The 12,819-nt window shown below is 42.6% G+C and overlaps 1 protein-coding gene across 1 annotated transcript; it reads left to right on the forward strand.

The window, feature by feature from the left end:
• Positions 1-107: 107 nt before the first annotated feature.
• LOC112161784 (rab11 family-interacting protein 2) lies at positions 108-11,946 on the forward strand. The gene is made up of 6 exons (XM_024297235.2): positions 108-575; positions 1,290-1,853; positions 4,913-5,319; positions 6,301-6,655; positions 7,242-7,320; positions 9,141-11,946. Exons 2-6 carry the CDS (start codon positions 1,501-1,503, stop codon positions 9,363-9,365), a joined length of 1,419 nt encoding a protein of 472 aa, XP_024153003.1. The 5' UTR covers positions 108-575; positions 1,290-1,500; the 3' UTR covers positions 9,366-11,946.
• Positions 11,947-12,819: the final 873 nt, after the last annotated feature.

Consider the following 12,819-nt stretch of genomic DNA (forward strand, 5'->3'; position numbering starts at 1 on the left):
TAAAGCTTAATTGCAGCTTCAGACAAAATGACCTAACTTTATGCAATATTTAAATTACTGACCACATATATAATGCACACATAATAACTTTTTAATTTAGATATAGTATTAATTAAAAATATCAATAATTTACATTGTTATCTTTGTGACAGTTTTTCTCTTATGATTATAAATGATTCACCACAGTTAACGTACAAACATTAAACGGTGCCTAAAAAAACTGCTCTGACTATAACTCAAACTTTAGATTCACAATGATAAATTATTAACTTATTATTACATTAGCAGAAACGTGTTTGTCATAAATATAAAAAAAATAAAAATAAAAATCTTTTGAAGACAAAAATGCCATGAGGACCAATGTCACGTGACCCGCAACGGATTGCCGGACGTGACGTCAGAACAGGAAGTAGGACTGGCTCTGTCAAGTGAAGTAGCATATTGGTACCAGAAACTGCTACATGAAGTGACAGCTGCCGGCGACTGAGCCTCCTGAACCCCCGGATGAATGTTCACGTGGATACCGGCAGAGGAGCTGTGAAGGTCTGCGGTGTTCGGGTGGAAATGACCGCAAGGTAAGAAGCTTTGACGGGACGCGAGGCTCTGCCTGCCTCCGATTAGCCGGAGTTTGCTAACAATATCCTCCGGTGAACAACGAGTCTATGTAAACATCGTCCTTTAATGCTGAAAAATCCAAACAAAGTCTTTATACGACATTTTTTTCATATATATACGTTATTTTTACTTCATTGTTACAGTTGTAATGATATACAAATTGAATTAAAGAAGAATGAACTTTATTCATGCAGCGCTGTATTGACTGACGGTGAAAATATAAAGTTTAGGATTTTTGGTGGATGGTTCTGTCCCTTATTTCTATCCAGAGCATCTTTACATGTTTAGCAGGACAGTTGAGGCGTGTAGAGTCGTCATCTCTATGTGTGACTCATTTAACAGCAGCAGTCTGAAGATGCAGCAGCATTACATTGATCTGTGGGTGAGATCACTGATCCTCCACCTAAATGAATAAACCCTTCAACTGTAATGAATAAACTCCTCCACCTTAACGAATAAACTCCTCCACCTTAATGAATAAACCCTTCCACCTTAACAAATAAACTCCTCCACATTATTCTCCTCCTCAGATGCAGCTTTCTTTGTTCTTCATAAAGGCCTCTCTGTAAAAAGTATTCAGTCGTCTAAAATCTCTACCCGTCTCTCTATACTGCATGAGTCACTTTGCTTCTGAAAGTAGATTCTGACATTCTTCTGTTTCCTTCTGTTCGCAGATGAGTCATCTGTGGCTTGGACATCAGTGAATTGGTAGAGGATGAGGCGTGCTCAGTGTTCTGGACTTGTCAGTGCATGTTGCCATAGCAACTGTTGTCACAAACCACACTAACATGGAGGAGAAACTGTAGTCAGTCATGTTACCTGCCTTCTGTTTGTCAGATAACTAACAACATAAGTTCCTGGGTTGGTTCATGACCAGTGCTGATCATGTCACTGGGGGAGCAGTCTCAGAAATGGTTTCCCACCCATGTCCAAGCCACTGTTCTTCAAGCCAGCGGTTTACAGCCCAAGGGCAAAAATGGCACCAACGATGCCTACACTATCATCCAGCTGGGGAAGGAGAAATATTCCACATCAGTCGCAGAGAAGACAGTTAACCCTATATGGAGGGAAGAAGCCTCCTTTGAATTACCAGGTCTACTTTTGGAGGGGAATCCTGAAGTGTATTCACTTTGTCTGACTGTGATGCACCGCTCTTTAGTTGGAATGGACAAGTTCCTGGGTCAGAGGTTCATCAACCTGAACGAAATCTTTGAAAACAAAGGACGAAAGAAAACTGAGTAAGTACAGTCGGGTTAACACGGGTTTGTTGCTCCATCATGTCTGCATTTTTTTTTTTTTAGTTTTTTAACTAAACAATTTCTTATTTCACATCAAATTTCTTAACTATGTGGTCTTTGTGCCGAAATCTTCTGAAATTGAAGAAAGTTTCCCTCAGAATGTTAATGGATGTCATAATAAACATTTTTTTAAAGAAACTGCTGGATCTTTTGGTTCAAAATGAATCATTAAAACATTCTAAAGCTACAGTTCAGGATCTCTGATCTGCTGCGTTTATTGAATATATTTTAGTTTGAATCTTTCGTTGTGATTTTTTTTTTTTTTTTTTTTTGTGTGTGTTTTTGCTTCATCACATGTCTGGTGTCTGAGCCCTTGTGCGTGATGTCCAGACGTTTGGGAGGAAGTGGAAAATATTTTTATAACTACTTCAGTCATAAGCAGATTACTGTGCAGCTATTTCAGAGTTTTTCCACCTTCCTGTATTTCTCATATTATTGCTTTAACAATCCCTGTCAGTGGCTGTTCTGTTACACACTCCTTTACATGCCCTACTTATACTGTACCATAGCTCAGTGAGTCAGATCATAACGCTGAAACACTTCATCAAAACTGATTTAGTGTTGTTTTTTCTGCTGCTTTTGTTTGAGGATTATTAGAGATTTGACATTCTTTGTTTGTAGGTTCTTGTAGCTGAACTGTTGTTCGTACCTGGTGGCCCAAACAAGTGGAGCTGGCCAAACGTGTCGTGTTAGTCATTCCTGTACAGAACTAGCCTAAAAGGAAGGTTGTGTCTCTGCTGCTGCCTAAGGCTTCGGGGTTTGAATGGAGGTGCATCTATTCAGCCTGGTTGGGTTTGAATCATCTTCAAACAGTTGGAGGATGAGTTTCTGCTCAAGAGTCTGAACATAGAAACAGAACTTCTTGTGGAGCATAGTTTCTACAGTTGTTGTCTTACATTCGGATGTCCTGACAAATCGGTGATAAGTGTCTGCCTTCAGAAAAGCATTCAATTTTTCTGATGATGGCGCTTTCTTGTGTTTTAGCTGGCTGAGTTATTTTTATGTTATCAGTTGAGACTCGACTTCTTCTGGGTCAGAAACATCAAAGCCCAGAAGCGTCTGGATGGAATTTGTAGAGATCTTTGCTTTTATTACATTCCATCATAAGTGGAAAATCTTTTAATTCATACTTTTTAAAATTTGTGCTGTTTTTATTTTTATTTTTTACTAAGGCTGTCAGCACATTAAACTAGATGGCATCTAGTTGGCTAGTATATCTTAGACTTGGACTAAGTGACCCCTCCTTTTTGGGGTTCCGAACAGGAAGTACTCACTGGCTCCTGGAAGTCAAATTCCCATAGACTTCCATAGAAAAATAAACAGCTATTATTCATTCTATTTGTTAGAATAACCATTCTTGCTCTGATACTATTTTTTACAAGTTCTTGATAATCCAGTTTTTTAAAAATCATATATCGGTTTTATAGTTCAAGTTATTATAGTTATAAACTGACCAATCAAATGCCTCAATTAAAAGTAGGCGGAGCCTGCTGCCCCCCACATCCAACATTCGAAACGTTTGATTGATAGATTTCAATTAGCCTGCTTTCAAGTGGCAGGGATGTGGCCGTCCAACAAGCTCAATTCTGATTGGTGAGAGTGGTCGCCATAGAAACGATGACTCAGACCAAATCAGGCCAGTCACTGCATGGTTCTGTCTGTGCTGGACCGGGTTCTATGGGCGTATATTTTAGCAGCAGAATCCCAATCCTGTAGAACGACTGTGACTGTCCTTCATTTGAGCGCCTGAACTGATGCTCCTCCTCAGCAGAGCCTCTATTATGGACATGAACATGCTGCCTGTTGCCCTAATCTGCTGCTGCTGCCAGGCCCGACAGTGATGCCGAGACCCTCGATGCTGTTACCAAAGCCCGCGTTGGCCCGTCCGCAGTGTTTCTGAGGAGGAAGGCCTGTCTTGATATCTGGGTTGGCAGCCTGTAATCATCACACACCTGCGTTTGTTGATTGTGAGGACTTTCCCAGCGGTGTTGGCCCGGGTGGGAGAATCGTGCTTCCAAGCACAGGAGGGAGGTTTATCTTGGCCTTGAGACACACATGAGGTTCAGCCTCGACGCTGCGGCTGTGGCATGCTGTGGCTGCTGATCAGCTGAGCACAGCTCCAAGCCTGGGAATTGAACCCATCAAGGCCTTTCATAACTGGGCTCTTGGATTATTTGTCAGATGGTTTGCAGGATGAAGCCGTGTGTTTTTAGAGCTAATGAGGCTTTTTTTAAAGCCAAGATGATGAGTGCTGCTGTTTCATGGATAAATCGTTAAAACAAAAGTGACTTTTATTTAGGAATTCTACCATAAAGTTCAAATAAAATACTTCAGTTGACAAAACCTGATCTAACTAAAGTAGATGACTGTCAATCTTCTTGGTTTCTAGTGGTTTCTAGTGGGCACAGCCACATTAGCATGTATGAACTGTTGTTTTGGCTTTTTCACTTTCACAGTAGCTTGTCATTGCATTTCTGAACAAAGGCCAGATTTGTGCAAATGCCACGTTTTTCCCTCACAGCAAAGGCATAAATCCCATTACTTCTAGTTGAAGAAGCGAGGGGGAGGGGGGTTAAATAAATAGGAGCCAAAAAGAGCCTGAAATGGTCTTTATTATTCTCCAGCAGGCTATTTCTTATCCTCAGTTTTCAAAGAATAATGTTTATCCTTTGAGTGATAAATGGTGCTCTCATTTGTGTCAGAAAGTTCAGACGATTTAAGCGTCTGCGTTTGTGTGTGGCTTCGGATTAGTCCGTTCAAATTAGCCTTTTCAGTCGTTCCCATCCAGCAACAGGAAGAGCGCATTAGGAAGAACGCGCGCCAGCTTTGATTTTCATTCACCGCTTTGATTGCTTATATAAAGACGTTTTTTCAAGTTTTGTTCAAATTTTGTTAGTATAATATTTAATCAACTAAAAATTCAATATTTGTGTTGTTTTTTTCTCTACAAATGTTGTGATTGAACCGGATCAGTGTGAGTTTCTGTTCTGTATCTGCAGCTGGTACTCTCTGGAGTCCAAACCCGGGAAGAAGAAGAAGGACCGAGGCCGCATCGAAGTCTGCATTCAGTTCATGAGGAACAACATGACGGCCAGCATGTTTGACCTCTCCATGAAGGAGAAGCCCCGCTCCCCGTTTTCCAAACTCAAGGACAAAATGAAAAACCGCAAACACGACAGCGGCTTCAGTGACGCGTCTTCTGCCGTCCTGCCTCACTCTGCTGCGTGTGAATCAGAGCCCAGCGGCCAGTCCTTACCCTCGGAACCTCAATCCCGGACAGAGGCAAAGGTTAAAAGACCTCTGCTTTCTGGAGCGCACAAACTCTCTGCGGCCCACTCCATGTCAGATCTCATCGGGACGCACTTTCGACCTAAATTGGACTCCATGAACTCCATTGAAGAAAGCGGTGAGGCTCCACAATGCTTGAAATAAAGTTTTAATCGTTTGGCATCAACTTTTATACATTTTTCACATAAAGGGTGCTTCTTATGAATGATCAGTGAATCTAACTTTTCTGCAGACTTTCTCTTTCCTTTCTTTAAAAACACTTCTGTCTATAAAAGTCTGATCTAGAAGTTCATCTAGACCAAAACAACTCGTCACATATTTGACGTTTGGTTAAGGACCCCTCTTCATCACTTTTTAACATTTTGGTTGTCTCCAACTCATTGTTTTTTGTCATGCTGGCTGTTCATATAATCAAGGGTCTGTAACCCCTGAGACGCGGTACTGGATGCGATACCACACAAGGTACTGGGTGCGAAGCGGACGCAAACTGATACTGGGATAGGGTACAGGTGCGCTCCGGTTCGTGACCCGAAGGTTGGGAACCCACGATTATAATGGGATTAGCCAGCACGTCAAAAAACAACGAGTTGGGGACACCCAGAATGTCAATTTTTGACACGAAGCTGTCCTTAACCAAATGGCAATGTGTGACGAGTTGGGGTGAGAATGTGCTGTCCAGACAGATCTTTACCTGTCTGACCCCGGGCTCCTACGGTAGCGTAACGGCTCCGATGAGAGCTCTGCAGTCTTTACACAACTTTAAAAGTGCAAGAGGAAATCCCACTGGAGATGATCACGTTTGACCAGATGCCGCACCTGAACCGCAGCGAATAAGGGGGATATTACTGTACTTCCTTTATAAATGCCGGGTAATTTTTATCATTCAGACATTTCTGGTGGAATCCCATTCAGTGTTTCACTGCTGACCCACTCCAAATACGTCATCAGTGGCAAAAATTTAAAAGTAATTGGAGCAATTTTATAAAACCCAGATGAAACACGTGTCAGGTCTTCATGACGGTGTATAGGAAGAGAAAAGACGTTCATCAGCAACAACAGCTTCATCAACCTCATTTTTTTTTTTTTGCTCCACCTCCAGGAAGCTCAGGAGGCCCTCACAGGCGCTCCCAGAGCGAGGTGCCAGGATACCAGGACGACCAGGCCCACAGCGACCCTTTCACCGATATCAGTGATGGACTGCCACAGAAATTCGCAACGCTCCCACGCAACCGCAACCCGTTTGAGGGGGAGCACGGGCAGCAGTGGGACCGGCCGGAGCGGAGGGACAAGAAGGACAAAGTCAGCCTACTGGAACGCGTCACGGGAAAGAAGGAAGGCCGCAAGACCAGCAACGGGGGCCGTTCAGGGAGCTCTGGAGATCTGCATTCTCCCAACCCCTTCAGCGGAGATCCTCAAGCAGACACTAACCCGTTTATATCCAACTACAAATCCAGGTACCATCCAGACTTCTGGGGTGACAAGAAACAGCAGTTGAACCATTTCCTCTATTAAATGAACAAAAGCATAGAGTAACACAAGTGAAAGCATGGACACTTGACCTGTTTAGTACACAGTCGTGTTCAACAGAACCTTTTCTTTACTGATAGTGATCAATCACCACCAACACTCGGTTTTTAACTCCATATTGTTGCTTAACAACATCTTCCAGATGTTTTCTTGTGTTTTACAGAGCGGAGGTGAGCTCTGTGGCTCATCTGTGGTTTATCTGAGTGGAAGGTGTCATTAGCAGCTCTTTAGAGAGCTTGGGTTTGATAACAAAAGCCTCAGAGCTTCAGTAATGAGATTTTCTACTGAGATAGACCACCCAATTAACCACTTATCTCTGACGACTCCAGTCCATCATCTGCACAGTGGTCATTTGTAACGTGACACAAGGCTAGAAAATAAAGATTTTTTTTAACAGCATAAAGGATTTTTACTTTTGAAGTACCTGAGTTTTTACTGCAGGATAGTGAAAAATGACCCTTCTGTGTTCTCCAGCTCACCTGTGACTCCTGCTTTCATCTGCTTGATTTACAGTGATAAAAAGCAAGCAGGAAGTGACGACGTTTCTTCTGGCCTTAAGAAGAAGAAAAAAGACATTTTCAACACCAAAAATGTAAGAAATTCCAAAAATACAGTAGAAATATCTGAAGTAAATCTGGAATGTTCTTGGTATTTTCATCATTTATTTTTTTCTGGTGGAAGTTTTTTCAAACAGAGGTCTCCTTTTGTTAGCTGGACATAGCAGCTGCTGGTCTGTAGACCTTCATAGGAAGCGCTCAGCTCATTAGCAGCTGCCCGTGTTCATTGTGTCCGATCCATCAGAACTTAGATTTCAGTTCTGTTCCTCTGGTTCTGGGTTTGTTAAAATCGTCTCAGCCTCCAGAGGCGTGGTTTTCCGTTTTTCTTCCCTATTTGTACTCCTAACAGTTATTAGCTTTGAGTTTGGTTCTTTTCACTTTAGAAAAAAAGTCCCAAAATTCACAGACTATTATAGCGGCGGGCGCTCATCGGCACGGGCGGGGGAAGCAGCAGCTAAAGTGACGCCTAAATGAGGAGGAGAGTGCTGATAATGGCTTTCCTCACCTCTCCTTGTGGGTGTTGAGGGTTGTCCGTGTCCACACATGTGGCCCTGCACGCCGCTGTGTGCCTTCCAGAAATGGCAGCTCCCATTTCCTCTGCTTCAAGGCCCTAATTAACCACATGCAGTGGGGGGGCAGTGAGAGATTTCAAAGGATGGAGCTTTTAGATTCACAGAGCTGAGCTCATTAGAAACTGTAATGACACAACTGGAGAATGCCAAGTGTGGGCCTTATCTTCTTCTCACTACTGATCGCAGAAAAATGGTCATCATTACTTTGCCAGTTCACGGTCATTTCCAGGCCTTTGTCGGCAGCTGCACATTATTATGCAGTGGCTGCGCACCGCCATGAAACAGAAGGAGATTATGCATTTACACGCTGGCATGTAAAAACAACATCCACCTCTGTGTGCGCCCTTATTCCCTCTCAGGTGTGCAGCATCTTTCTGCTCCTAATGCCGGACATTTAATCTGTGTGGCCAATATTTCATTTGGGTTTGTGTGGCCCCACAGTAGCCTCTGTAGTGGTGGAGGGAGGCGATAAGATACCTGGTAAGAAGTCCTGCTCCAAGCCTGGCCATTGTCTTCCTGCAGCAGCGGAGGCCTGAGCGGTGCATGGGAGTGGAAGCTGATAAGTGTGGTATTTTAAACAAGGTGAAGGCTTTTGCAGCTCTATCCGTCTGGGGGAGGATGCCCAGCGCTAAAGCGATAAAGTGCTCCCTCATTAAAAACGATTACAGTTCCTCTCATACCAGCGCAATATGATCTGCACATACCGTGCCGCGCTGCTCCGTCCAAAGAGATTGTCCTCAAAGAGCAAAACTGGGCTTGAGTTGCATCCTTGTAGTGGGATTTATTAGCTCGACCTTTAATTTTAGAAAAATGCGGCCCGGCGTTTCCCTGAAATCTCAGTAGTCGGGCCACATGCAGATCCTGTCGGAGACCTCTCATAAAATAAAGAGGTGTCTCATTATGTTGGCTTTGTTTTGAAGGGTCACAGTTCAGTCTCATTAGGCAGTGAACCTCCTAATTCTCTTTGAATGACGGTGACAGTTTTAGAAAATAACATCTGCCACCCAATGTCCTTATGTGGAGCCGGGAGAGCAGCCGCATCCCAGCAACTCTCAATTAGCCTTTATTAGAAACGCAGAACACAAGACAAACACTTGACAGTTTGGGCCAACGCACCTAATTAGTCTGTTCTGTTTAATTGGTCTAACGAGCAAACATGAAGGCTCGTCATTCCTCTTGTTTCTGTTCATTCATGCTCATCCTTTAAGAAATGATTTCCTCTGTTTCTACTCATCAAATCTGCAAATCTTCTGCGTCTAAACGAGACTGTTTTCCCGTCTGAGGTGGTGACGCAGGGGCGCGCCGAGGCCTACAGCAGCTTGTCCTTTGAGGAGGTCGTCCAGGAGCTCATCAAGCAGAAAGAAGTGGTGAAAAAGAAGGACGCACACATCAGGGAGCTGGAGGACTACATCGACAACCTGCTGGTCCGCGTCATGGAGGAGACGCCAAGCATTTTACGAACGCCCTACGAGCCGAAAAAGAAGGCGGGAAAACTTTCGAAGAAGTAGGAAAAAGGAAGCGCATGAAAAACTGAACTTCAGGTGGATTCTTATGAAGTGGGGTCATTTTCTTTTTCACTTTTTTCTGAAAATTTGGGGTTTTATAAATTTTACATCCTTCTTTTGTATCATACAAGTTACTCTGCATTTACAGGGACAGGAGCAGCATATAGCTAATTCATTAGTTGGACCATTTAAAGCCTCATTAGGTTTAAAAATTAGACCAAATATTAAATCTATTAAGCTCAGAGATGTTAAGAACAACAGAGTTTATGACAGTATTAGACAGAAAATAATGGTGCTGTTTTCTGTAGGTCTGCGGAGAAATCAGCTGTAAAAAAACAGTTCAAAATGAAAAAGGAGTGAGGTTCGACTCCAGAAGGAACTGGAAGTTTTTAGAATCATTAAGGGGAAAATGTTCCTGCTTAGTGAGCTGTGTTCAACCTGCGAGGGCAGTGTTATGATTTGGGGTTGCTTCAGTTGTGCAGCGACCCTTACACTATGAAGAACAGATATTTTTTCAAATCAGAAAAGTGAACCCAGCAGTTTGGTTCTCCTATATAATGAGCGTTAACATTGTTTGAGAAAATCTTAACAAGATGTTTGTTTCTGCTCCACACACTGAATTTCATTTGGACTTGAAGTTGTGTTGTTGTTCTGCCACAAAGTTTTTACAAATTTTGCCAAGTTCCTGCTTTTTTTCCAGATGCTCTGGTGCTGATATTTGGTTAAAATAAGATCAAGCTTTAGTTTATTGTTTACAATCCAGTTCTTGTTTAGGATTTTCCACCTGAACGCCACATTTTCTCCTTTATGAGACTCGTGGACGAACTCAAGCTCTTGGCTTGTTTTCTTTGCTTTCTATAGTTCTGGAGAAGTTTGGTTGGACTGAAGGTCTCAGTTGATCACTGGAGGAAACGTCTTCACTAACTATAAGTGCAATAATGCTTTTATTCTGCTGGTACTGTTTACATGTGGACCTCACCGTAGTGTCAGGCTCATCTCATGAAGTCGGTCTGATGATTAGAAAAGCTTTTGGATGACAGCCTTCAGCGATCAAGCAGCCGTCGTCTTCCTTCCAGACTCTTGTGGGTGTTTGCTGCACAATCTTTATTTATAAGTGTTTGTTGGAATATTTTATTTAGTCGTAAGGTACTTTAAAACACTACTGTATTGTATTACACCTTCCTCCCCACCTTCTCTGCTGGGTTAGACTTTAAAAAAACTTGAGGCACATTCCAGAAAACGAGTGCTGTAAGAAGACAAACTCTACTGAATGTCTGCTGCAAATGTGTGAGTTTTCATCAGTATTTAATAAAGCTGTGGGCAGCAGTGTTTCGGGTCACGCCTGGAGAGGTCAAACCAGGTCCATCTGGCCTTCACACGTTCATACCTTAATGCTCGTACGATGCTGTGCCTCCATACTTTTAGAGTTTCCTTCATTTTAAGCTAGTTTGCTGTTCTGGTTCTCTGAGCTCTAAAGTGAATCTGACACTCGATGAATGTCTTCGTTGGACACAGGTACATCATGCTTGAATGTCATCAGATGTGCTGTTTCCATGTTTTTTAAACCCTTTAAAAGCTTCAGTTTGAAGTGGTCAGAGCAGCAGCTGGGAATCAGCTTGAAGGACCTGAAGCTCTGTGGTGGAACTCTGAGTTTACAGAAAGATGAGCGTTTTTAGACACTATTCTTCACATGTTGAAGATCACACTTTGGTCTGACATAACTGTCTTTATTACAATAATGTTCAACCCATCTTTTAATGTGACCCCAACACTGTCCACCGTAGATCACAGACCAGACGACAGTGAAAGCGGTTTATTACACGTAAAGTCTCTCTGCACTTGAAGCTCCAATCGTCCTTTTTACTGAATGTATTCTAGAGCATCACTACTGGTGTTTTGATAAACAGCAGAGTACTGAACAACCACCCTGCCAACACCGTTTAAAATGTTTGGTTTATCTACAGAGATCCTCTCATTTTGTTCCCTTCGTGTTGGATCAGAACCGGACCGAACCAACACTCATCTGTTCAACCTGAGATGCCAAAAAAAAAAATGGTTGGCTGACATGATGAAAAGCTTTGCACTGAATGCCTTCTCACCAGTTTTTAGGTGTTTTTCACCCATTTGTGTTTCTTATTCAATTACGTGTCATGAACTTGTTCCAAACTTTCTTTTGACTCTTTTGTACAAAAAGTTTACTAGTTTGTGGTTTTACTTCAAGTCTTTTGAGTTTTTCCTGCCAGAAATGTTTGTCATTCTTCGAAGTGAAACTGCCTAATGTCTTCCAGTTTGTAACCTGATGTTGGTTAAGTGTGTGCAGGCATTTTTCACTGCAGCTGATTCAGGCCCGCCCAGCCCCAGAGCTGCACCGCTTTACATGAATCACAACCACAAGTAAATGCTTGATGATCTTCATCGTGGAAGAAATTTGAACCCAGAGGTTGTTTTGTTCTGATGCATCATGGGGGGGTGTGGGCTGCCTGTCATTTGACTGGATTGATGCATTTGCCTGACATAATTTCTTGCCGTTTAGCAGATGTCTGTGCAAAACCTAAATCTGAATGAAAACCGTTTTCACATCTTCCTCTGGCATCTCATTGAACTGGATCGACGGGAAACAAACCCGCTAGAATAATTAGTGTTTTCTTTTTTGCATAATATTTGTCAGAGACAGGAATGGCTGAATGTGCAAAGCTCAGAGCGCTCGGAGGGGAGTCGCCTGAGCTCGTCGTCATTTCAGTTTGTATAGATTTTGTTGCTCATCAAAGGTTAGCTTAAGTCTGAAGGTAAATGTCTGCCTTATTCCAGCAGACTGTAAATATGTGAAGGGCTTTTATTTCCATTTTTCCCCTTGATGAGGAAGCATGCGTCGAAGCTTTTAAAGAAGACAAAAGCCAGAGCCTCTCACTGATGCTGCGGCGCTTCTCGCCACAGGCCACATCCAGCTGCCAGACACTAAATCCTCTGATGGGACGTGTAATGTGGCAGTTTTGGAGGAAATGATGACTGTTTAGAAGAGATCCAGTTAGCAAAGCTCCACTGACTTTCCAGAACTCTGGATGCTTTAGACTAAAACACATCAGGAGGGAGAGTGCTGCTCTGAATGATCCTTAGACTTAAAAAAAGAAAACTAAAACTGCAGTTCATTTATGAATTATCTTCTAATGAATGAATGTTTTTGCATCATTTCTGTGTGAGGGTATTTCTATCAAACCTTATTGTTTGGTCTTGTCGTGTACCCTGTTAACACACGTCTTCAAGAAGGGGTCATGCAAAGCATTAATAGCTGTGTGTGTGCATGTGAGTGTGCACGTGGTATAAATCAATTGGGTTGTTGAAAACACTGACTTTTTAACGTAGCTGTTTTTTAATATTTGTATGTAAAGTTTCACCAAAGGCACCAACCTGCAGGAAGACGTCTACGTTCCTGCAGCCACTTTCCACGTACGACAGTTTC

Source organism: Oryzias melastigma, linkage group LG15, assembly GCF_002922805.2.
Source record: "Oryzias melastigma strain HK-1 linkage group LG15, ASM292280v2, whole genome shotgun sequence".
In the NCBI taxonomy this organism is placed as follows: domain Eukaryota; kingdom Metazoa; phylum Chordata; class Actinopteri; order Beloniformes; family Adrianichthyidae; genus Oryzias; species Oryzias melastigma.

What these genes read in the sequence shown, in the direction of transcription:
- LOC112161784 (XM_024297235.2), top strand. Translation starts at nt 1,501, where the DNA reads ATGTCACTGGGGGAGCAGTCTCAGAAATGGTTTCCCACCCATGTCCAA. An exon ending in AAAGGACGAAAGAAAACTGA is followed by an intron (nt 1,854 to 4,912) that starts GTAAGTACAGTC and finishes CTGTATCTGCAG; the next exon opens with CTGGTACTCTCTGGAGTCCA. An exon ending in GAACTCCATTGAAGAAAGCG is followed by an intron (nt 5,320 to 6,300) that starts GTGAGGCTCCAC and finishes CTCCACCTCCAG; the next exon opens with GAAGCTCAGGAGGCCCTCAC.